Consider the following 24,898-nt stretch of genomic DNA (forward strand, 5'->3'; position numbering starts at 1 on the left):
CTAGTATAACTAAAGCACGGTGGATAGACAAATTTCCAAAAATGAGCAAAGAGATCATGCTAATTTTTTTAAAGATTTATTTATTTATTTGGATAAATACTCAGTGGTATTTATTGAGCTATTTACTATGTGTCAGGCACTGTCTTAGTGCTTGAGTTATAGTAATAATAAACAAAACAAAATTTTCCACCCTCATGGAGCTTACCTTCTAATAAAAGAAACAGAAAAGAAACAGGATAAAGTAAGTAAAATATATAATATACTAATCGTGATTAGTGTTTAGAGAAAAAAATAAATGAGAGAGGAAAATGAAAAGTTGAGTTGGCATTGATTCTGGAAATTTTAAAATTTGTGGCCGGGAAAGGCTCACGAAGTAGGATATGTCAGCTCTTTCTGAATAAATTAAAAGGAGATATCTTATGAACATGTGATATGGAAATAAGACTTCTTCGTCAACTCCTGTAGATTGTCCTAGTGAATAAAGGGAAGTTAAAATACTTGAGATAAAAAACCTATGTATTCAGAAACTAATGTAACATTATGTGTTGACTATACTTCAACTAAAAAAAGAAAGAAAACTTGTATTTCCTAGCCTATTATTAACTTTGTTACTAGGGAGTGTGTATTGATAAAAGACAATTGCTTATCTTCAGGGAGTTTTAAATTTTCTTAGCTTTTGGTACAGGTGAGTCTCTATTTAAAAAAAATGGGAGGGAGAGAAATAGAATAGTTTAATGGATAAACATGACCACTTGACAGTCAGTGCTTTTTCATTTGTGTTTTTCTTTAAATCAGTAATAGGAAATCTTTTAAACTGTGGTAATAAGTTTGTTCAGGGTAATTTAACAAGGTAATACTATTCTGTGTTGAAGAATAAATGGATGTGTTCTTTCTCTAAATTGATTTTTTAAAAATTTTATTTCTTTATTTGAGAGTGAGAGAGCATGAGCCAGGGGAGAGGCAGAGGGAGAGGGAGAGAGAAGCAGACTTCCCTCTGAGCAGGGAGCCAGATGCTGGGCTTGAGCTCAAGGCCCTGGGACCATGACCCGACCCAAAGGCAGAGGCTTAACTGACTGAGCCACCCAGGCACCCCTCTCTAAATTGATTTTTGACTAAATTTTAGAACAAATTTTATATATTACAAGCAGCTACAAATTGTCTGAAGATCTATTTCAAATGACCTGTAAAATTAAATTACCTTTGGTGCCTACAAGGTTTGTTTATTAAAACATACAAGCCATGGGAGGGAAGGGGTGGCTGGGTGTTGGACATTGGGGAGGGTATGTGTTATGGTGAGCACTATATATTGTGTAAGACTGCTGAATCACAGACCTCTACCCCTGAAACAAATAATATATGTTAATTAAAAAAAATCTAAAAATAAAATAAAATTAAATTAAAAATTAAAAACAAAGCAAAACATACAAGCCGTAACATCCACTTACATTAAATTTTGGTAACGTAGGTTTTATTTTTCTCTACTAGTCCTGTGTCTTAATACAATTATAGCATTGATTCTCTTTTAGCAGTAGTTGGATGGGGGTTCAATTTTTAAAATTTTCCTTTTAATTATTCTTTATTTTAAATTCTGGTTTTTATTCAAGTAAGGGAATTTTTTTATTCTAATGCAGCTTAGATAATCAGATGAACTCAGCAAGGGAATAATGTTTACATTAAAACTCTTCCTTTTACTCTGATGAGTGAAAATTTTTCCTTTGTTGTAATCACTTCTGTGATTAAGTTATTAGGAAATGAGTACAAGGAAAAACTTTTTAAAATTCTAATTAATTTGAATTAAAAATATTTAATAGGGAATGTCTGCTTTTATTATTTTAATGAAAGTTACTCTTATTTCAGAGATGCTAAACACTAAATTATTTTAAGCAGAAGTCTTCTTTATTAATGAATGTTAAATTTGTCTTGTAATGATGTATTTTGAGCTTTGAAAGACGAAGGGTAAAGATTAGGTATAAATGAAATCACTATACTCCTTAGGAAGGACAGTATAGTTTAGTCTAGAAATGTATTGCAGGGTTTTGTGTGGGGAATAGCTCTACACACCTGAGAACGTGGATGCAAGAAGAGTGTACATCAAAATGCTATTAAAGACAAAATTTAATATTTAGTACTAATTGGAATATTAGAGACTATGTGTGTGTGCGTGCGTGTGTGTGTGTGCGTGCACACGTGCACATGCATGAATAGAGCTTAAACCTATAACCTGAAGAGCAGAGAGAATGTAGCTTGAAGAAAAGGATTAGAACCTTAAGCACTTAGGGACAATAACAAGTAGCCTGGTCAGTATATATGATGCCAAATCAGCCATTTATGTGCAGTTGAGAATGATTTTTTCATATTTGGTAAATAATGTTTACTTTCTATGCCAAATGCATATAGTCTGTGTTGCAACACTTATACAAGCATGTAAGTTTTGATAAATTAGGCTAAAGTTTTGATTCTACTGCCCTATAGTTTTTTGGTGTCCTTAAAAATAGTTCCAGACCTGTCAGACATCTTTTTAAGTCAAAGAAAATAAAGGATTAAACTCAAGGAACAGATACGCCATTAATTGGGATTCAGAAATGGGAGAGCTAGTTCATTCAAGGTATTCCTTTAGAATCTCCACTGAACTGTCCTTCAGTTTTTATATCTACCTCTCTTTTACTTCCCCATCCTGAAGCTGCAGAGCTGTTGGATCATTTGGCATACATCCAATCTAGTGACGAGATAAGTGCAAATCCAGGGCTGTGGGTTGTCCTACTGTGTCCTTAGTTTCCTAGTAGTTAAATTCTGTATTTAAAAGGAAATACTAAATGTGATCACTTTTTATTTGCTTAGAAACATTTTCTCCTTGCCTGCTTTTTCAAAAGTATATTTGGGTCACTTACAAGAGGAGAAAGGAGTAGAATTATAATGGTTATGTGCAGTGGCATGAGATTGTCTGGAAGCATGAGACCCTTGCCATCAGTTAAGGGTGTCTGGGTAGGTTGGCTTCATAAATTCTCTTTGCCTCCATTTCTGCATCTTAGAGGTGAAGATACTGTCTACCTCAGAGTCAGATGAAATACTGCATGTAAAGTGTTTTGCACAGAGTATTCATTTAATAACACTGGCTTTTATTTTTTAGGAATCATTCTCATATAATAACTAGAACTTTTCTAGTTATTAAATAAAAATTCTAGTTATTCTTATTAGGAATCAGCTGTGACTTTAAATATAAAATAAAGGAAAATTCCTCTCTCTGGAAATTGTAGACCAATTGAAGTAGTACTTGGCAGAAGTATAAGGAATTGCTATAGGAAAGGAGACATTTTGGAAGATCTTTATTTTGCCAGTGATTGACATGGTTCCTGTTCTTGTATAGGCATTGAAATGGTGTGGGAGAATGTTACTATAATCCCACCTTGGTATATCCATTTAAAAATAAGTAACTGGGATAAAGTGAAGAAGATTATTAATAAATATGCCCCATTTTAAATTTTATACAGTAGTTCTAGCTTTGAAATGCAAAAGAAAATAGGGGCGCCTAGCTGGCTCCAAAGAGCATGCGACTCTTGATCTCGGTTGTGGGTTCGAGCCCCATATGGGGTGTAGAGATTACGTAAATAAAACTAAAAAAAAAAAAAGAAATGCAAAAAAAAGCACACTTTTTTATATTTGCAGCACCTAGCAGAATCATGTTTAGTATTTATTTTTTCTTAAAAAAAAAAAAAAACTTAAGCAACAAGGAAAGGGTGATAAAGAGTATATAGCAAAAACAATAAACTTCATTCAAAAGAATAATAATATTCAGAACTTCTTGTAAGTTATGAATTACTTCTTTGTCATAGAAATAGGTCATAATATATTGTAACAACATCTATATCAATCTGATGCTGTCTCTTCAAATTGAGTCTTTTTTTTTTTTTTTTTCATTCAAAAGACTAATCTACTATGACCTTGTAGGTTCAGGATAAATTCCGACTAGACCTGTCTGATGAAGAGGCGGTACATTACATGCAGAGTCTGATCGATGAAAGTGTCCATGCTCTCTTTGCTGCAGTGGTAGAACAGATTCACAAGTTTGCCCAGGTAAGTTCTCTGAAGGCAGTGCAATTGATCACAGCTTTTCCGTGTCCTACCCCAGAGTCCTCAGAGAGCCATGCTTTTCTCCTGCTAATGATGTCTTTGCGTTTTATCAAGCCTTTTTGACATCAGCCAGCTGATGTGAATGTGTTGCATACATTATTAACTCTAAAACATCCCACTTAAATTTTCAGTTGTAAACTAAATTGTGAAGTGTCAGCATAGGTGTATGTGTCCTTTGTAGTCAGTGGTGATTGTAAATCATTCCTGAGAATGATCTTGGGTCTAACGGAGGCCTTAGCAAGTGAGACTTGAACACTTTTTGGGTTTTGACAAATAGTGAAGTGCTAGGAAAGGAGTTTAGAAGCTGAAAAAAGCTGTGCATACCACACACTGAAAAGGTCTATCTGTAGACTTACTGTTAGTAGAATCTTGCATGCAAATGTCTGAGGGAGACCTTTTCACACTAGCCTATGATGGTAAACCTCAGGTTTAAAACCTGGTTTAATTGTGAATTTCATAATGAGGATGATTATGAAAATGGTAAGCAAACAGAAAAATTAGACCTCTTTCCCTCCCACACACTCACACTCTTCTCCTTGCACACTCCTTCCTGATTTTGCATATTCTGTTAATAATTTTACTAATTATGCAAGCTCAAAGCCTGTCTGCTTTGCCTTCTCCTTCACCTAGTACCACTGTCACCAAGCCTTGTCAGTCTTTTTAGTTTAACCATTTCTTTAATTATCCTTTTCGATCATTTTCTGACTACTAATATTTTAATCCATTTTTTGTTCTTTAATATATCTTAGATAACTAAAACCCTTTATAATTCTTCTGTTTTAGTTTTTTTTTCCTCTAAGCATTTTTTATCCTTCTAAATATCCCAGTCAGATATATTTTCACAAAATAATGTTTTACTTTGTCCTTTTTATTTTTTTAAATTTCAGTGTGCACAATGTTTCCCCATTGCCTAACGGTAAAGTCCAGTCTCTGGCAGCCCGAGGCCTTCCAGAATATTGTATACCAACCTACTTTCCAAGGTGTTTCCCTGTTACTCTCTCTGAATATTTTGTTCTTTTCTGTCTCTGTGATTAACTTGCAGCTGCCGTTTCTTCAGCATAGAACATCCATCTTCTTAACAATGAATCTTTGGTAAACTTCTGCTTACCAAATCCAAGCTGTCCTCCAAGATCTATTCTTAATGCCACTTTGATTGATCTTCCTCTGGATATTTATAGTACTTTTACCTTTATTATGAGTTGCACTTATATTTTGCTTTCTATTATAGATACTTGAGGATACTTGTCTTGTAACTCCTAAAATACAAACTTCTTGAAGACGAGGCTATATCTGTTACTCACCTAATTAGCACAGTGCCTTATCTACTTAAAAAATATCCAAGGGACATAAAGGAGTTTCTTCCTGTAAATGTTAGCTTATCTTCTTTTTCTGGCTTAACAAAAAGTTTCTTCTCCCAGAACACCAATTTGGGTCAAGTTTTATTGCAAGGGTCTGCTTCCCAGGTTATTAAATCCTAACCAGTCACTTCTCAAGAGAATAAACCATCCCAGATGGTACATGATTTGTCTAGCTAATGGTAGATCTGAGTTTCCATATAGCACAGCAGAGTGTTTTGGAGCAATAGGGGATAGAAACCCAGAATGGGATAATGACTTCGCTAATGTCATGTGACTAACAAGGGACAGAACCAAGACTTGAACCCAAATCTTTTGACTCCCATATCCAGTATTTTTGAAACTCGTTCTCTTGTCAGTGTCTTGCATACCGCTATATGATGAGTTACTGAAACTTTCTCTGGCACAGCCCTCACAATCCAGTTACTTTCTCTCTCCCTTTTTGTATGTACACCCTTTTTTTTTTTCTTTTTTAAAACTCAAATAGTTGTAACATGCTTGAGCTTAGAAACTTTTAACTTCTCTGTCTGCATTTCCTTCAGAGTTGGTTATTTATATTTCATTTTGCTCTATCCTTATCTATAGCTGAACAAATTTCTCTCCTTCAGGAGTTTTCCTTCCTGTATACTTCAGGTTTCTCAGTTTTCTCCTTTAGTTTCCTGGGCATTTACCATATAATAGAGCTAAAACTCCACACTTAAAATTAATGCTGCTGCCTGACACCTCATTTCAGATTATCTGTAGCTGTTTAACAAACCTGAACTCACTAGCTTAAAAAACAGTAATGATTTATTACTTCTTATGATTGATTCTTCAGTCAGGATTTTAGCCAGAGCCCAGCCACATGGCTCTTTTGTTTCCTGTTATGTCAGGTGGGTTCACTCATTTAGCTGTGTTCAGCTGGGGATTGGGTTTGTCTGAAGGGTCCAAAAGGTTTCACACATCTACACTTTGGTGCTGCTCCAGACAGCCTGTGTCCGCTTCTCTCGCATTCCGGACTCTACCCAGGGCTGCCGTTCTCCTGCATGGCGATAGCTGCCCCCCAAGGAATGTGAAAGTCGGGGCAGCAGGCATCTTAGAGCCAGTCAGAAGGCCAGCCCCGACTCTCAGGGACAAGAGAAGAGTGTACTCTGGAGGAGAGGGATTAAGTGTGGCATCTTTGAAGACTTAACTGCCACACATCTAATACACTCTATCTTAACGTTTGAGCTTTCAAGCAAGTTCTGTAAATATACTTGTGGTATACTTTATTTATTATTTATTTATTTTTTAAAAAGATTTTATTTACTTATTTGAGAGAGAGAAAGTGAGCGAGAGAGAGAGAGAGCAGGAGCAGGGAGAGGAGGAGAGGGCGAAACAGACTCACCACTGAGTAGGGAGCCCTATGTGGACCTTGATCCCAAGACCCTAGGGTCATGACCTGAGCTGAAGGCAGCCGCTTAACTGCCTGAGGCACCCAGGCACCCCTGAACTAGTAGTATAGTTTAGTTTAGTTTTGAAATTGTGTTGTCAATTTGCAAGAGAGAGAGAGAGTGACTGGGGCTGGGAGGGGAGGGGCAGGGGGAGAGGGAGAGAGAGAGAATCTAAAGCAGACTCCCTGCTGAGAAGGGAGCCTGATGTGGGGCTGGATCTCATGACCTCGAGGCCATGACCTGAGCTGGAATCAAGAGTTGGAGGCTTAACTGACTGAGCCACCCAGGTGCCCCAGAAGGACTATTTTTCTTAATTCCCTGTATGAAAAATAGAGGAGAGAAAAAGCTAGATAAAAAAGGGACCACATTCTTATTTGGGGGAGGTAGTGACAGAGGGACCTTTCTTTACTAATGTCTCTGGGCTTCAGTTTCCACATCTGTAAAGTGATTGGTATTGAGATAAAAACTAATATAAATTTAATCTATTGTCAGAGATACACAAAGGTTAATTGCTTTCCATATATAAAGCTTATATTGACTATTGCAAAGACCGAAAATAAATGAAATCCCCAGCACTGATGGTTAAATTACAAAGGTTGTTTAGAACCAAGAGTTAATGCATGTACCTTTTCTATTCACAGAGAAAATATGAATATGGCCAATAAATTGGTAATAGAGATGAATGTACTCTTAGACTTGGGAAAAATAATTTTATAAGCATGAACTAACAGAGGATTATATTTCTTGGAAAGAAATATTAAGGCTTTCTTGGGTTTCTGTTTTTTAGTTCTTCAGTAAAATGGTAGATAAGATGTAGAAATCCTGGATAAATAGTTACTGTAAATTACTTTGGCCGTCATTGTTAAAAACTCTTGGACTAGGATAGATTCTTGATAACAAAATAGTATTATTATCTAAAATCAAGGCCATAAAGGGGCGTCTGGGTGGTTCAGTTGGTTAAGCATCTGCCTTCGGCTTGGGTCATCAGGGTCCTGGGATTGAGTCCTGCATCGGGCCTCTCCCTCTGCCTGCCACTCCTCCTGCTTGTGCCCTCTCTCTCTCTGTCAAATAAATAAATAAAATCTTAAAAAAAAATAAATAAAATCAAGGCCATGGCAGCATGAATATGAATTAAGAGCAAATATCTGCATGACTCCAGCAATGTAAAGACCACCAATGTCATCCTAGACAGGTAATAGTGGTGGCTTAATACAGCATGAATATTTATGTAGACAAAATTTTATAGATCATATCTCAGCGCTCCATTTTACAATGAGAGATAATCGTGTCTGGGATAACAATAACCTTATTTATTTGAACTTTGTATTTCATACAGTGCTTCACTGTTTTTTAACATTATATAATCTTTACTATAACCACAAAAGTGAGTATTAACATTCTCCCTTCTTAGAGATGAGAGGGCTGAGCCACATAAAAAGTTGTTTCCTAGCTTAGCAAATTCAAAGTCTTTACCAGAATATCCCATGATATTCTACATCCTAAAAAATGAACTTGAAAATGCTCGTGCTGTCTTAGGGTTCCTTAGATATGTCACCTCTGCCTATACTCGTTACCTGTGCCTGTAACTCTTGTGCAACTGGAACAGTATCAAAGCCAGAGTAACCCAAGGATGTTTAATGTCATTGGAATTTGTTTAGGCATTGAAGGTTACAAAAGATACTAAATACGGTTTTAACTTCATGTAAGTCTTTCCAGATTATGAAATTACAGCAGCATAGCTATTTTTCGTCTTAAAGATTTTATTATTTTATTTTAGAGATAGCAAGAAAGCAAGTGAGCATGGGGGGAGGGGCAGAGAGAGAGGGACAAGCAGAATCTGTGCTGAGCACAGAGCCCAATGCAGGGCTCGATTCCAGGACCCTGAGATCATGACCTGAGTCAAAATCAAGAATTGGATGATTAACTGACTGAGCCATCCAGACACCCTGAAGCATGGCTATTTCTTAACTAATCTCTGAAGTTTATTTTCTCTTTGAAACTCACACTTCTAAATGCTGTATATTTTCTAAGTAGTGACTATATATTTTCTAAGTAATACTTAGAATAAATGACATGCACGTGCAAATCCAGATGACCAACATCTGTTTTATTTGGTCACTCATAACATTTATAATAAGGATGTATACTGCTAATTGATTTAGGCTAATTTTAGTGCATTCCTATTAATCACTGTGGATTGTAGGACAATTTCCTAAAAATGGAGGTAAACTGATACATGTTAACAAAAATTATACTTGTTTCAGCATAAAAGAAATTATAGTCTAAAAGAAGACTACAAAATTGCCACATACAACTGTTATGTTGCAATGGTGAAAAGACTCATTTTCTTCCATCATACCATTCCTTAGGAAGGGTAGAGATTAAACACTGCAATATTCATTGCCTAGCAACACCAACCTCTTAGTGATACAAATTTTCCACAGAAAAACACTTTTATTTGGGTCATTGCCTTTGAGATTGCATCATCAGAACTCTTGTCCCCACTGAAATGATCTTTAAAGGGCTTTCTAGTCTTGTCCGCACAGAAAGGTAGAGATCACTTAGTTTGGGTCACATACTGCTCTAAAACTAGCCTTTGGATGGTAATCTCTCATGCGACAGCCCACTTCTTTCCTGTTTCTGCTTTGCCCTGTCTTTCTCTCTCCACTGATTGATGATAAAGAGCTGGAGAGTGAGGTGTGGTTTCCATTCATCTTAGTACATATTAATCTAATTAACTAAATCTTGGTAGATTAACCAGGGTTAGAGATATATTTTTTGTAGACTGAGAGTTAAAACAATAAGAACAGGTGGCATTCAGAAAGTTTACCCAAGTTCCAGCTCAAGATACTGAGAACACGGTACTACTTTACATTTGGCAAGAATCCTTAATTAGCCCCCATGGTGTTCAAGGGGGGAAAGCACAGGTCCAAGCAGAGGGGCACATGAATGTGCAGTCATATATTATGTGCCTTTGAGGAAAATTCAACTATATGTACTTGTGGTGATTTAAAAAAAAAAAAAAAACAATGCAAGGAGACAAACAATGTGGTTATTCTGCCTGATGTGTTTCCTGAACAGCATATGTCCTAATAAATGTGAGAGGAGCTCCTTCAGGGATGTTTCAGATCCCAGGTGTCTCCCATGATATGACATCTTGCCATGCTGAATGTGATTCCAGTTATTGAGGATTCTCGTTTTTTTGTACAACAATGCTTCTAAGTGCAGGCCATCCATCTGCCCCATCTGCTGCTCAAAAAACCAAGTTTTTTTGCATCAGTATTAAGGGAAAAGCTTCCTGTTCTGAACTTTTAGAGAGATGACTATATGTAATGTGTTGCCTTCTGACGGCTTTTTTTGAGTAATTTTATGTTCCTGTTTTACCTTTATGTGCTGACCCTAACACCTCAACCCCGTGTAGGATGTTTGCACTGTAACTACTCTACTCTCTGATCTACTTTGAGAGCGCATAGATGCAAAAGATGCCGTAGGAGAAGAGAATAGAGTGTCATTTCTGAGTTTATGTTATATGGACCTTATTTTACCATTAGGAATAAAAAACAGCAATGTAAAATATTTAATTGAACAAAACAAAAAAGTATTGAATTCTTTAGCCCAAGAGAAATTTTTCTTAAAAAACAAGCTTTTTTTTTTTTTAGTAAATAATTTTCTAAAGATGTAGATGATTCCCAGACCAGTGGCTTAAATAAATATTATAATACTAGTATATCATACAAGAGTATTTTGTATCATTTTGTGTCCCAGATCTATTTCTAATTTATCTGAATTATCCTGGGAGGAATCAAAATTAACAACAACAAAAAAACAATAGTAATAATTGCAGCCTATTGAACATTTAGATGTGCCAGAAATTACATAAAGAGCTTTCTCTGCATCACCTTGTTTAATCCTCACTCCTTTGAAGTGGGTGTATCACCAGGCCTGTTTTACAGAAGAGAAAACCAAGGCTGAGATTAAATAACTCATGGTTTCAGAGCTAATAGAGGACAAAAGTCCAGATTCAGACCCAGACCCTAGGTTGTAGAAATAGACAGTAGTTTCTAAATCATGTTTTTCTTGATACATATATTTAAGCTTTAATTTATTAGAGATGAGTGGATTTTGGTGTGAGTAGCAAGTTTTAAAAAGTATACTTGTAAATTGAAAAAAATGATCTTTTAACTTTTCTCTCCTTAATGTTTCATCCGCCCCTCAAAAGAAAAAAAAAATCAGTTGTGCAAACAACCAAGAGAGTGTGATATAAAAAGGAGCCATTGGGAACAGTTAATCCCAGATAAATATGATAAATGTGGGATAACATTTATTTTGCACGTTGGCCACAAGCCAGTCTTGAATTTTATTGACGGCCACGTGCTCTCAGGTCACTCTGCAGTCCACCAACGCTGCCGTGCGAGTAGCCGATAGAACCAGCCATGTTTAAAAACATCATACCGGCACTTGGGACATTACAAATGTTTTAAAGTCTACAGAGTAATTACTGTAATAGCAGCAGTCAGCAGAATGCCCCATAATTTTCAGCCAAAATGTCCTGCAGTTTATTTTTTATCTGTAGAAATTTAATTTCCTTGTCTTCTGTGGGGCAAGTTTTCAATCACAAGTGTAATCCACCGTAAGATTTGTCTGTTTGCTTCATTAACTGCTTTTAGGAAGGTTAGTTGTCATACTGTTGTTTTCCTGCCCCTCTGTTGTATCAGACTCTTATATAAATTCATCTGATGTACAGGGAGATGAACATTTTGGGACCGACTGCTACATAGTATTACTGATTTTTTTTTTTTCCCCGTGGACAGATGCTCAGAAGTATTCAGGCAATCTATTAGAGACCGTCTGTTCCATAGCAGTGTTTCTCCCACACATACAAACACGTATCCGCATGTGTGGTTTTCCTCGTTTCCAGGATATTTAGACTTCCTAGCATGTCTGTGAGGACCCTCCACAGTTTGGCACTAACCTGCATTTTCATCTTTCATCATCTTCCACCAGCCTACCAAAAGAGCCTTCTTTGTAGTTCTGCTGATTTACCCCCATGGCAATTTCTGATACCCAATATTTTCCCTCAGGCCCCCACAAACAGTCCACCTTCCCTCATTGTCTGGAATGAGTTCCCTATGGAATGAGTTCCCTACCCATTGCCCAACTTTTGAATGTGCTTGTGTGTATATGAGTGGTGACCCTGTTTTTGTCTTCAGGCTTTTTTTGTCTCGAGTATCATGGGGACTCTCACAGAACCTGAGCCGTTCTGGCACATAGTAGGCACCAAATAAACGTATGTGATTTTATATAAGTGCCGGGGACCATTTGAGAAGTTTATTTGTATTTTCTCTGATGTTGTCACCGAGAAGATATTTAAACAGCTTCTTAAATCAGAAATTACATTCCTCTTAAAAGCATTAAAGCTGAATCTTACCATATTCTTGTTAGAAACACCACTTTAAATTGTATCAGATTAAAATCAGTCAACATCTTTCACATTTTTATACATATACGTGAATGTACACACACCCACAAATATTTGTCAGTGAGGGTTTTTTTTTTTCCTTCATGTTTTTTTCTTAGAGTAATAATCACGGAAACAAAATTATGTTGCCCATGTCCAGCATTCTTATTTCCTCCAAGATACTGCCTATATATATATATATATATATATATACACATACATATATATAATACATATATATATGGCACATGAGTTATGGATGACTCAGTTATGTTCACTGAAACAATCAAGAGTTGTCCATCCTGGGCACCTGGGTGGCTCAGTTGGTTAAACGACTGCCTTTGGCTCAGGTCATGATCTCGGGGTCCTGGGATCAAGCACTACATCGGGCTCCCCCTGCTCTGTGGGGCACCTGCTTCTCCCTCTCCCTCTGCCTGCCACTCCCCCTGCTTGTGTGCACTCTCTCTTCCTCTCTCTGTCAAATAAATAAAATCTTAAAAAAAAAAAGAGTCTGTATTGAGAAAGTGGTGACTGGCAGCATCTGTACATGTTAAAGACAACCATTAACTGTTGCAGATTATTTTTGCATTATCTAGCTCTCAGAAGTAATGGGTAGCATTCTCTGAATTTCACTGAATGCTAATTTTGAGAGTTAATGAAGAGAGGTGCAGTGTCACACATCTCTTTATAAGCAATATCTGAGGTAACTGTGAGGTGCCTAACACAAAATAGGTACTAAAAACATTGGTTTCTTTCATTTCCCCTTGATATTTTAATATCAAACACTGTTAATGTGTTGGCCCCCACACAACTCTGGACTGGGCTTCCTTGTTCTTTCAAGAGTACTGTCTTTGATTTGATTCCAGATCAGTTCTGGAATGAAGTGGGTGCACTCTGTGGAATAAGCTATAGCTTTTTAGTCACTAAAAATGTCATGCCAAGAACTAAGCATTTCTTAAAACTGTAAACTCTGTTGTTTGTTTTTCTTTGTGAAATTGAAGTTAATTACTTTCTACTTGTTTATCTGTTTTTGATTTTTGTAGTACTGGAGAAAATGAAACTGGACTCGGCATCAGGATGTTTGGCTCTGTAAGAAAACTACTTTAGAAGCAACCTCTGTATAAGGAAGACTTCAGAGTAACAAGGAAGAGAACATTTGATCTTCAAGATACCATATATCCTAAATGTTACATGGTGCCTGAATTCAGTTTCTTTGGATGTCATTGCTTAAATATAGTCTTGAAGGGTTTGTTTTGAAATACTATATACATATATTTTCAAATGTACACATTGTTAATAAGCTAAGAAGTGAGAGATTTATTCCAGGATCATGTACATATTATGAGAGTTCTGGAAGAATTTTATGTTGAAATAGTAAAACATTTTAGTCTTTGAGTTTGAAATGTCCTTTTTTTTTTTTTTAAATCATCTCTTCACATCAGGACAGTAGTTACGAATTTGGATTGTCTCAGTCAAGAAGGCTTTTTTGGTTTGTCTCTCCCTCCCCCCTTTCCCTCTCTTTTTTCTCCCACTCATGTTTGTTTTTGCCTAAGCTGTAATACTTAAAGTTTTACCTATTGTGGCTCCTTCTTTTACAGTTCAGTAATTACTACATATTCTTCAAATAGGACAGTCATTTTCTCTCACTTTTAAATATATATCTTACTTGAAAACTATGCTTAGTTTACAATTCTCCTACCTTATAAGTACATAAAGCAGGATATGCACATGTAGCCATCTGAATTACTGGCCAAAAGGTCATAATGACAGCAGCTTTCAGTGTTGAGCCCACGATATTTTTACATATACATGTAAGCATAAATTGTCTTTCTGCAATAAATACATTTTTGATGCAAACTTACTTTTCAAAAGGCTTTTGAAATACCTTTACTAGACCTGCTAGTGTAATACATCCTTTCTGATTTAAGCAAAATGATTTCTTGTCTTTTAAGACTTTTAGTCCTGCTAATCTATCTAGCCTTTTTGCCTCATGGAACTTTGGGGAAAGGGCACATACGAAAACAGAAGAGCAACATAATAATAATCTTTACAAATTAATGTGTGGCATAGTCATGTGACTTTGTTTTGGAAGAAAAACAGTATCTCGTTCTTTCAGTGCTGAATAAATGTTAAATATACAATGACAGAGAAGATTAGAAAGTTAAATTGAGGCACAGTTTCAGAGACTGCCATTAATTACAGTGTTTGTCACCACATTCTTGTCTTTGGGAGTTTGCCCCTTTAGAGTGGGGTTACCAGCTGGATAGCAAGCACATAATGAGGAGACGACCTAGAGGCACATGGAGTGTGGTTTGTGTAAAACATACATGCTGATTTGAGAACCAGAAAAGATGACAAGATCTCTTCAAATCATTGTAAGAGAGTTGGTGTCCAGATGAGCTGGAAGCTCCATCCTCTATCTTGCTTTTCCTGTGCTTGATGTGTTTATATCACTTCCTGCTGCCAGGAAGTTTTGAACGTGTCTGTATTCTCATTCTTGGAGTCCTATTTCTGCTGGCTTCAAAAAAATTTTCTCGAAATGGCCCTGTTGAAAGTGGCCAAACTCCTGAACTCTGACAATCCTTTTTTAAGATTTATTAATTCTTATTTGAGAGAGAGAAACAGCACATGCATGTGCGTAAGGAGGGAGGTGCAGAGGGAGAGAGAGTTCCAGGCGGACTTCATGCTGAGCATGGAGCCCGACTCGGGGCTCGATTTCAGTACCCTGAGATCACCACCTGAGCTGAAATCAAGACTCCAGTGCCCAACCAACTGTGCTATCCAGGTGCCCCTCTTATAATTCTTTATAGTTTTTTTTAATTGGCACTTAATAAAGGTGGGTATTTTGTTATACTTGCAACTCCCATTTCAGAGGTTTGGCAAACTTTTTCTGTAAAGGGACAAGATAGTAAATATGTTAACCTTTGGAAAGCATATAATCTTCATTACAGCAACGATTCAACTCTGCTTTTAGAGGATAAAAGGCAGCCGGAGACAACACGTAAGCAAATGGGCTTGGCCAAATTTGACCTTCGGGCCTTAATCTGTTGACCCATTTGAACTAAGTGTAAGACAAAAACTATCACCTTACTCATCTTTATAAACTCCACTGCACTTTGCATAGATAGTAGTATGTTTATAGTAGGTCTCTATGAATTATTCTGGACTAACATGAAATTCTATAAGGGCCAACACTGACAACTGTTAAGGAGAGTTGATCATGAATAACCTTGTATTTAGTGCAAACTTGGTAAGAATTATAAGGGAAACAAAGCTTTCTAAGAAGGAAGACGGGTATTGGGTGAGGAAAGAGCGTCTTTGAAGACGCCATGGTTTTGCTGAGAGCATTTTGGCTATGGGTGGTGAGCCTACATCAGAAAGAAAAGTGATTTATCAGTCTCAATTTCTATTGCTCAAAGCAACCTCTTTGCTTCTACTGTTTTCCCCAAACTGTTCAGAGATCTTTCTTTACAGTGTAGTCTGTATGTCTCTTTATTGTCATTGTCTTTCACATTCTGTCAGTGTTTGTTTTGACTTTGAGAAATGTGTTTGTGAGGACACGGTGCTTTAATTCAAAAGTGCAGGTACCATGGTCATGTACTATAAGTATTCAGAGTGAGATTTCTGAGAATAGGGGGGAGAAGATGTTGATCGCAGCCTCTGGGAGTAGGGCTGCAAAAGTGAGGAAAGAAGTAAAGTGTGATTCACATTCCTAAATAAAGGGTTGATAGCAACCCGATTTCTGCTATTCTCTATACACTAGGGTTAAATGTTCCCAGCTCATTTGTATTACAGAGTTTTCAGTTGAGTATGTATTGTACTAACAGCAGTCAATATTATTTATAAGGCCTTACTGTTACATATTAGGACTCTGCTAATTGCTTCATATGCTTTATCTCATTATTCTGTATAACGGTCCTATGAGACAGAATTGTGTCCCCGTTTTCCAGAATTTTAAGACAATTGAACCATCTGCCCAGAGCAGAGTTGGGATCCGAAGTTGAGTTACTCAGATTCCAGTGATCACAGTTTTGACCATCAAATTCTCCTGGCCTTCATTTCTCACTGAGTCAGTGGTGACAGCCCTGTCTTCTAGTATGTGCACGTGTGTGTATGTGGTCCATTAGACTTGAATACCCCCAAAACAGAATTCCATTTATTTGTTTGTTCATTCATTTATTGATTTATTGACTGTCATGAACAGGATTACCAAAGATAGAGGCAGTAATCAATAAAAGAAATTAAAAATTCCTGAGAAAGTAAATTGAAGTGAATTTCAAATTTATAAGAAATGGAGTTGTATCATCGTACCACATATTCATACTTGCCTTGGCATTTGTCATTCAGGAAAAACATAGGTTATTTAAATCTTAACCATGCAGCTGTTAACCTACAATCATGATGTACTCTGTATCTTTGCACAAAGACCTAATATGGCAATTAAAAAAAAAAAAAAAGCCAGACTGAGACTTAGAAAGATTTAAAAAAAAATAAATTGCAGAAACAGAATGGACTATCTATAATTAAGTACAGAAAATATATTGGTTTGCCAAAATAAATAATTTGATATATTAACATTTCACCATAAAGAAAACATACTACCTGGATGGGATCCTGGAAAAGAGAAAGGACATTAGCTAAAAACTAAGGGAATCTAAATAAAGTAGTAGTTAAAAAAAAGAAAAAAAAAAAAAGGAATAAGTAGCCTCAGAGGGTCATGAATGTCCCACCTAGGTGACCACTTAAAGAAACTGAACTGCATCAGAAGGCGATCCTTCCAGCTGAAATTATTCCTTAACCCTCTCATCTTTTCTGACCTTGGCATTTTTAAAGGTACAAAGCAGATACTTTGGATGTGTATTAATTTTCCTCAAGGTTGATTCATTTTTGGTAAGGATTCTTAAATAATGCCATGTTCTCCAGGCATCTTACCAGCAGGCCCAAGATGTCAGTCTGTCCCTATTCCTTTTCTTTCTCGGTTAAAATGGTTTCCAGCTTTCTCCATTCTGAAGTTAATTTGTATTTGACACATAAAATAATAAGCAATTGATAAGTTTTATGAGGAGACATTTTGAAACTATGTAAATATTCTGTTCTTTACCACACTTTTACCCACCAAGTTCAGCATGGATTGATGATCCTTGCCTGAATTTATTATGGTGAAAGCCAAATAGTTTTTGTTTTTTTTAGACTCCCTTATCCTTCTACACTTACTAGTGTTCTACTGTAAGATAAAGCTCTCCTTTCTCCTTTACGCATTCATTTGCTTATATTAATATGGATTTTTATTCTGTTAAACAGAGCATTCGTGTATCATTTATTTTGATGGTAAAGTTCCCCCAGAACTGACTTGTCTTCAAGTTGGTGCCTGTGTCTTCTGACATAGTCCCAATATTCCTTGAGCCCCTTTTTACTTTTTGCACAAGATGTTCCAGGCTCATCATCTAGTTGCTCTGCCTCAGCCCTGAAGTCAGCCACTTCTTCAAGGAGCCCTGGTTCTTTCCTGGTCTGATTTTAGCAGATAACTCCCCAAAGTATCTGATTTTTCTAAAATAGAAGTTAATTTAGCAGCCCAGTATTGCCATTCTAAAACTCCAGAGTCTGAATAGGGCGATATGGATATAAATAAGATATAAATAAGTTGGGCGCCTGGGTGGCTTAGTTGGTTAAGCGACTGCCTTCGGCTCAGGTCATGATCCTGGAGTCTCGGGATCGAGTCCCGCATCGGGCTCCCTGCTCAGCGGGGAGTCTGCTTCTCCCTCTGACCCTCCCCCTCTCATGTGCTCTCTCTCTCTCTCTCATTCTCGCTCTCTCAAATAAATAAAATCTTTAAAAATCTATAAAAAATAAATAAGTTCAAAATAGAGTAATCCATATCTGAATGAACCATAGAATTTAACTTGAATTTAGCTGTGTCTTCATTTCTCAGCTTTAGATCATCACCACCACCATCTGCCTTGAGACCATGAGGACTAGTTTTATGATTATGCTCTTTATCTGTGTTGATGTTAGTCACCACAGGAGACTCAGACCTCCCTAAAGTCATTCCTTATACCCGAGTCTATACAGCTTTATACAACCAACCCCCATCTCCCAAACCTCTGGACTTCCATGGGCCCTCATCAACAGAATGACTCGAGCATCAGAGTTTACCTCCTGTGCTGTATAACAGATACTGCTGTATATATTTTTTCTTTTTTTTAGAAGAAAAAAATGTAAACCGAAGTTTCAGGAATTCAGTAAAAAGTAAAAAAAAAAAAAAATCTAAGAGCATATCCTAATGTCTCTCTACCTTCAGTGACGTCACATTCTCTTTACACAGCACTGAACAATGTTCATAATCATGATCTTTTATAAGATTACAAGTCATCAAAAGAATCATGTTTAGTTTACTGAATACTGGATGGTTATAGTACAGTGTCTAGCTCTGTTTCAAAGGTGAGCAAAATAATGGTTAATTCTCAGTTAACAAGATAATAGAACTTCCATCACCAATTTTAATTTCATTAAGTTGGATTCTTGATCTAACATTCTCATTTAAACCTAATACAAAGAGACCTGACTTTGGCATTTAAAAAAAAAAAAAGGACATAAACTTAGCTTACAAAACTGCAATCCCACTCTTAGACATCTACAAGAGAATTGAAAACGTTAAACGTCCACCCAAAGACTTGTACATAAATATTTGTTCCTATTATGATTCATAACAATTCCCAAAGTGCTCAAAGGTCCATCAACTGGTGAATGTCTAAACAGAACATGATATGTTCATACAAGGAAGGGGATACCATTAAGCAACAAACAAAACCCCTACTTACACGGCAACAATGGAGGCACCTCAGAAGTGTTACATTGAGTGAAAGAAGCCAGACACTAAATACCACATAGTATAAGCTTCCATTTCCAGAAACAGTGTATCTTCAGAGGCAGAAAGCAGATCAGGGGTTTCCAGGCACTGGGGGTAAAAACGGGAATGGACTACAAAGGGAGACTGAGGGAAACTTCCTGCAATAATAATGTTCTAAAACGATTTCGGCGATGGTTGCACGACTCTGTTTACTAAAAACCACAGAACTGCGCTATGTAAATTGTACCTCGGTAAAGCCTGTGTTAAGAAAAGCGATCCAAAGCAACTCCAGGTTTAAGGCAAGGAATTAATGGCTTTCTAGTTCATTCACAGGAGGGGACAGATAGGAGGGTGGGGGAAGCAGGCAGGCTCCAGCCCGGTCTCCGCCTCCGCTCTAGCCCGGTCTCCGCCTCCGCACCGGCCCGGCCTCCGGAAAAGGCGGCTCCGCAGCGACTCCTCCGGCCGCCGCTCCCACCACGTGTCTGCCTGGGCCTCGCCCGGGTCTCCAGTTTCGCCCAGGCAGGCGTCGCCGGTCCTGAGCCTCCAAGATCCTGGCAGACGCCACCTCTTCCAGCTCTGCTTTCCAAGTTCCAGAAACGGAAGCGTTGCATATTTCCAGCTTTCCAGCATGGCGGGTGGGAAGGGTGGAGCAGCCAGGCCGCCTCGGGGGAGCCGGAGGAGCCAGCGAAGCGGTGGAGGAGCCCGTGGCCTCGTGCAAGGTCGCCGACAGCCACAGACGTCACGTCCTGAGCGTTTGGCCCAACTCCGTGCAAGATAACACATTCGGCTTGCTAAGGAGACTTAGTTCTTGAAAGACAGTATGGTGCGTTGTCTATACGTTATTTGAGATGTAGAGTCTTCAATTCAGAAAATGCTTGAGACTGGAGAATAGGGTAGGAGGCAGAAATCAAACAAGAGGCAAAGTGCAGGATATAAGCAGACACCTCCAAACTTCTTAGCAGCTTTCTGGGGGCCTTTCTCCCTCGGTCTGGAGCAAGGAAGCACCACCTCTTTTGCGGTAAGGAGGAGAACCTCTTTGAGCACTGCACTCCCTTCAAAAAGGTAACCCCGTTAGTCCTTTTATAGACAACAAGTGTGGGTGGTGAATTGGTAGTGAGTGGTTAATACCAGTTCTGTAAATCGCTACTGCTTCTTTTTTTAATAGATTGATTTATTTGAGAGGGAGAGAGGAGGGGCAGAGGGAGAGGGAGATAATCTCAAGCAGACTCCTCGCTGAGTGTGCGACCTGGTCACGGGCTCAGTTTCATGACCCTGAGATCATGACCTGAGCCAAAACCAAGAGTCAGACACTTAACAGACTGAGCCACTCAGGTGCCCCTGCGAATTGATGCCTAAAAAATGAGAGGACAAATCCAAATTGGTATTCTGGGACTACTGTAACTCTTTTCTCCTTTCAGGTGAGGGGATTTCTGTCCCTCCCCAAAATACATGCTGGGAATTTCCAGCGATTCTAATCCATTTGGTAGAGTTACTGCTGCAGTAGCTACATCCACTGCCAGGTAGAGGTTTTGGCTTGTCTTTCCTTAGGAAAAAAAACCCACATATACCTTGCTGCCACTGAACCAGCAAAATTAACCCTCTCATATCTGGTGCATGTGTACAGGCACCTAACTCAAATTTCCTTAAGAACCTCTCTCTGAATCCAAAAACTGTTTGGAACTTGTTCTCAAATGTTACTACATGTTCCTACGAGAGCTTTTGTATGCCAGCCCGCTGCAAGGGAATGACTCACTTCTGCCACACCCACCCACAGTACTGGTCCTTATTCCAGAAACTCAGTAGTGAGCCCCTCAGACATCAGTGCCATCCTATTTAGTCTGTCCCAGGACAAAAGGCCCAGAAAATGCAATTATCAGCATCAAGTCCAGATATTTCTTCCTATCATGTCCTTACCTCCCTGGATGCTCTTTCTCAGCTTCTTTTGTGGGCTCTTTCTCCTCTGATCAACCTCTAGATTTGGAAGCACCACAGTGCTTGTGGCTGGGCCCCTTTGGGCTTTCTGTCTGCGCTTCCACAGGTCATCCCATCCAGTCCTGTGGAGTTAGATGGCAGTGATGTGCTGATGCCCGGGGGCCAGCTTGGTGGGTGGGCCAGCTCCGCAGCTGCACAAAACTCCACGTTCAGAAGGGCCCCGAGCTAGTTTAATGCTCTGCTGTTGCCATGTTAAAAGCCTTAGTAATTTCATCTTTAAGCTGTTTTTTTTTTTTTTTTTTTTAAATATCAAAGAAACACTCTTAGTATGAGCTGGTGTTTTTTAACTGAAGTCTGTTGGGACAGGAGCAGAGGAGATACAGTTATATGTGTATCTCTCACTGTCCCTTGCCCTTGCCATTCCATTAGCATTTACAGTGCGGGGTGAGCACAGAACTTGGGGAGGCCCGCAGGACACCGGGAGAGGGGATCCAGGGAAACTCAAAGAAGAACACAAGTTCACATCTGTGACCGAAAGTGGGGACACTGACAACTTTAAGAGGCCCTGCTTTTCATTTGAACCAGAACCTACTTTGAAAACAGAAAGAGAACAGTGGTGTTCTAAGAACACAAATAGCCAAGAAACCCTAGGCACATCCTGAAACATCAGGGAACTCTGTGTGTGTGTGTGCTGTTGGGGTGAGGACGATAGTTTGAAAGTTAAGCCCCTGCACAGCAGTGCCTATTAAAAGGCTTCCATCTACAACTCTTTTTTTTGGGGGGGGCAGAGAGAGACAAAGAGAGTGCACGTGCAAGGGGGTTGGGCAGAGGGGTGGAGGGAGAGAGAATCTTAAGCAGCTCTACACCCAGCACACAGCCCAATGTGGGGCTTGATCTCAGAACCCTGAGATCACCTGTGCCAAAATCAAGTCAGAGACTTAACTGACCGGACCACCCAGGCACCCCCATCTGCAACTTTTAAAAAAAAATATTTTTAAATTGAGATATAAGTGACATACAATACTGTGTAAGTTTAAGGTGTACAGTGTGTTAGTTTGGTACATTTATATATTTGCAATGTGATTACTACAGTTACATTAGCTAACACTTTTTTCATGTCTCCGTCAATCTTTGCTGAGAACAGTTAAGATTTAGTTTCTTAGTAACTATGAAATTTGTAATACAGTATTGTTGACTGTAATCACTCTGTTGTGCATTAGCTCTCCAGATCTTATTGGTCTATCAGTTATCAGTTTGTCCCGTAAACACCATCTTCCCAGTTCCCCCATATCCAAGCCTCTGTTAATCACCATTTTACTCTTTTTTAAAAATTTTTTATTGTTATGTTAATCATCATATATTACATCATTAGTTTTTGATGTAGTGTTCCATGATTCATTGTTTGTGCATAACACCCAGTGCTCCATGCAGAATGTGCCCTCTTTAATACCCATCACGAGGCTAACCCATCCCCCTACCCTCCTCCCCTCTAGAACCCTCAGTTTGTTTTTCAGAGTCCATAGTCTCTTATGGTTCATCATAGCAGCAATGTCCACAATAGCCAAACTGTGGAAAGAGCCAAGATGTCCATCGACAGATGAATGGATAAAGAAGATGTGGTATATTTACTCTGTTTTTTATAAATTCGTTTTTTTTTTTCAGATTCCACAAGAAAGTGATATAATATTTATCCTTCTTTGTTTGACTTATCTTACTTAATACCCTCCAGGTTGATCCATCTTGTTGCAAATGACAGGATTTCCTTCTTTTTAAGGCTGAATAGTGTTCCATTGTATATAAATATATATACACACCATGTTTTCTTCATCTGTTCATCAGTTGATGAACACTTAAATTATTTCCCTATCTGGGCTATTGTGAATAATGTATTTCTAGATCTTGTCAAAATCTTGGCTGTGATGAACATGGATGTACAGGTATCCCTTTGTGATACTCATTTCAGTTCCTTGGGACATTTACCCAGAAATGGGATTATTGAATCATATGGTAGTTCAATTTATAATTGAGGAAGTGTGGTACAGTTTTCCGTAATGGCTGCACCAATTTACATTCCCACTTACATTCCCATGTTTCCCGTTTCTCCATATCCTCACCATTTGTTATCTCATGTCTTTTTGATAAAAGCCATCCAGCAAGTAAATTGTGGTTTCGAATCACCTGCAGTTCTCAATTTCACATACTCCTGGGCTCAGTCATTTTCTCCTAGCACCAACAGCTTCGCTTGAAAGAGCTCACTGTTTCAGCCACCCATCCTGTATTGTGTTCTGATCCTAGGTCACCAGCCTAGACTTCTGATTCCCTCAAGCCTATTTTACTCTGAGGTCCTTGCTACTCTCCCTGTCATGGGGCTTTTAGGAGCCACCTACTTCCATCTCATAATACTTCCTTAATCTTGGAATTTCACAGTTGCAACAAGGTGCTTTTTTTCTACCTCACAGTGCTTTGGGATTGTCATGCAAGTTGTTCCATCCTGTCTCCCAAAGTCTGCACACAGTGAGGGCTAGGGAGAAGATGCTAACTTCCCTAAGTCAAACCAAAAGCCCACTCTCTCCTTTTCTGTAGGACTGGTGCCTTCTTGATGTACATCAGTGTAGCGTGGTGGTTACGAACATAGGTGCCAGAGCTGGAGTGTCTGGGTTCTAATTCCACGGTTGCTTATATCTTTCTGGGTGACATTGAGGAAGTTGCTCATCTTCTCTGTGCCACAATTGCCTTTTCTAAAATAAAAAAGAAAATGGGGGGGCGGAGCAAGATGGCGGAGGAGTAGGAGACCTAGATTTCGTCTGGTCTCAGGAATTCAGCTGAATAGGGATCAAACCATTCTGAACACCTACAAACTCAACAGGAGATCGAAAAGGAGAGTAGCAACTACTCTCTGAACAGAGAAGCGACCACTAACTGGAAGGTAGGATGTGCGGAGAAGTGAATCCGAGGCGATATTCGGGAGGATTGATGGCGGGGGAGGGGGCCTCCGTCGGCTGCTTCTGGCAAGTGCTAGAGCCGCGGAGCACAAAATCGGAACTTTTAGAAGCCGGCTCCGCTGTGGGACGTCGCTACAGTGGCTAAGCGGGGGGTGGAATCCTTCCAGGACAGTGTGGTCTCAGGACCCTTGGGGTCACAGAAAGACCGGGGGTGCCTGAGTGCGGCAGAGCTCCCAGGTATCGGAGCGGGGAAACCGGCTGCAGAGTCAGATCCGAGGCGCGGGCTCTCAGCTCGGGGTTGCCATAAACTGTGATCCGCGGCCCAGTCGGGCCACTGCTCCTCCAGCAGGGACCCAACAAGCGGCAGATCCGGGGAGACTCCCCTTCCCCCCCCGGGAGGAGCAGCGCGGGAACGCACCGCAGGGATCTGCTGGGTTTGGAGACTCAACACCAAGTCGGGCGCCAGAGATAGAAACGCTCGGTCACAGGCCGGGTGAGCATGGAGTGCGGCCGGAGACCGGGGACACGGGAGTGACTGCTTTTCTCTGGGGGCACACTGAGGAGCGGGGCCCCGAGTTCTCAGCTCCTCCGGGTGGAGATTGGGAGGCACCATTTTCGCCCTGGTCCTCCAAAGCTGTACCGAGAGCTTGCAGGGAACAAAAGCTCCCGAAAGCAAACCAGAGCAGCTTGCTTAGACCAGACCGACATGGGTGGGGCAATTCTGCCTCCGGCAAAGACATTTGGAAACTACGGCAACAGGCCCCTCCCCCAGAAGATCAGCACTAACAGCCAGCAAGCCAAGATCAAGTTTACCGATCAAGTAG

The 24,898-nt window shown here is 39.2% G+C and overlaps 1 protein-coding gene across 2 annotated transcripts in view; it reads left to right on the forward strand.

The window, feature by feature from the left end:
- The window catches only part of PIK3C3 (phosphatidylinositol 3-kinase catalytic subunit type 3), a 136,707-nt gene extending 121,686 nt beyond the window's left edge, over nt 1-15,021 (forward strand). For both annotated transcript variants that reach the window (XM_027576730.1, XM_027576731.1), the window contains 2 exons: nt 3,946-4,071; nt 13,397-15,021. In XM_027576730.1, coding sequence (XP_027432531.1) covers nt 3,946-4,071; nt 13,397-13,411 — 141 coding nt within the window. In that variant the 3' untranslated portion in view covers nt 13,412-15,021. The remainder of the gene's footprint in view (nt 1-3,945; nt 4,072-13,396) is intronic.
- Nucleotides 15,022-24,898: the final 9,877 nt, after the last annotated feature.

The sequence above is a fragment of the Zalophus californianus genome, chromosome 14 (assembly GCF_009762305.2).
Source record: "Zalophus californianus isolate mZalCal1 chromosome 14, mZalCal1.pri.v2, whole genome shotgun sequence".
In the NCBI taxonomy this organism is placed as follows: Eukaryota; Metazoa; Chordata; class Mammalia; order Carnivora; family Otariidae; genus Zalophus; species Zalophus californianus.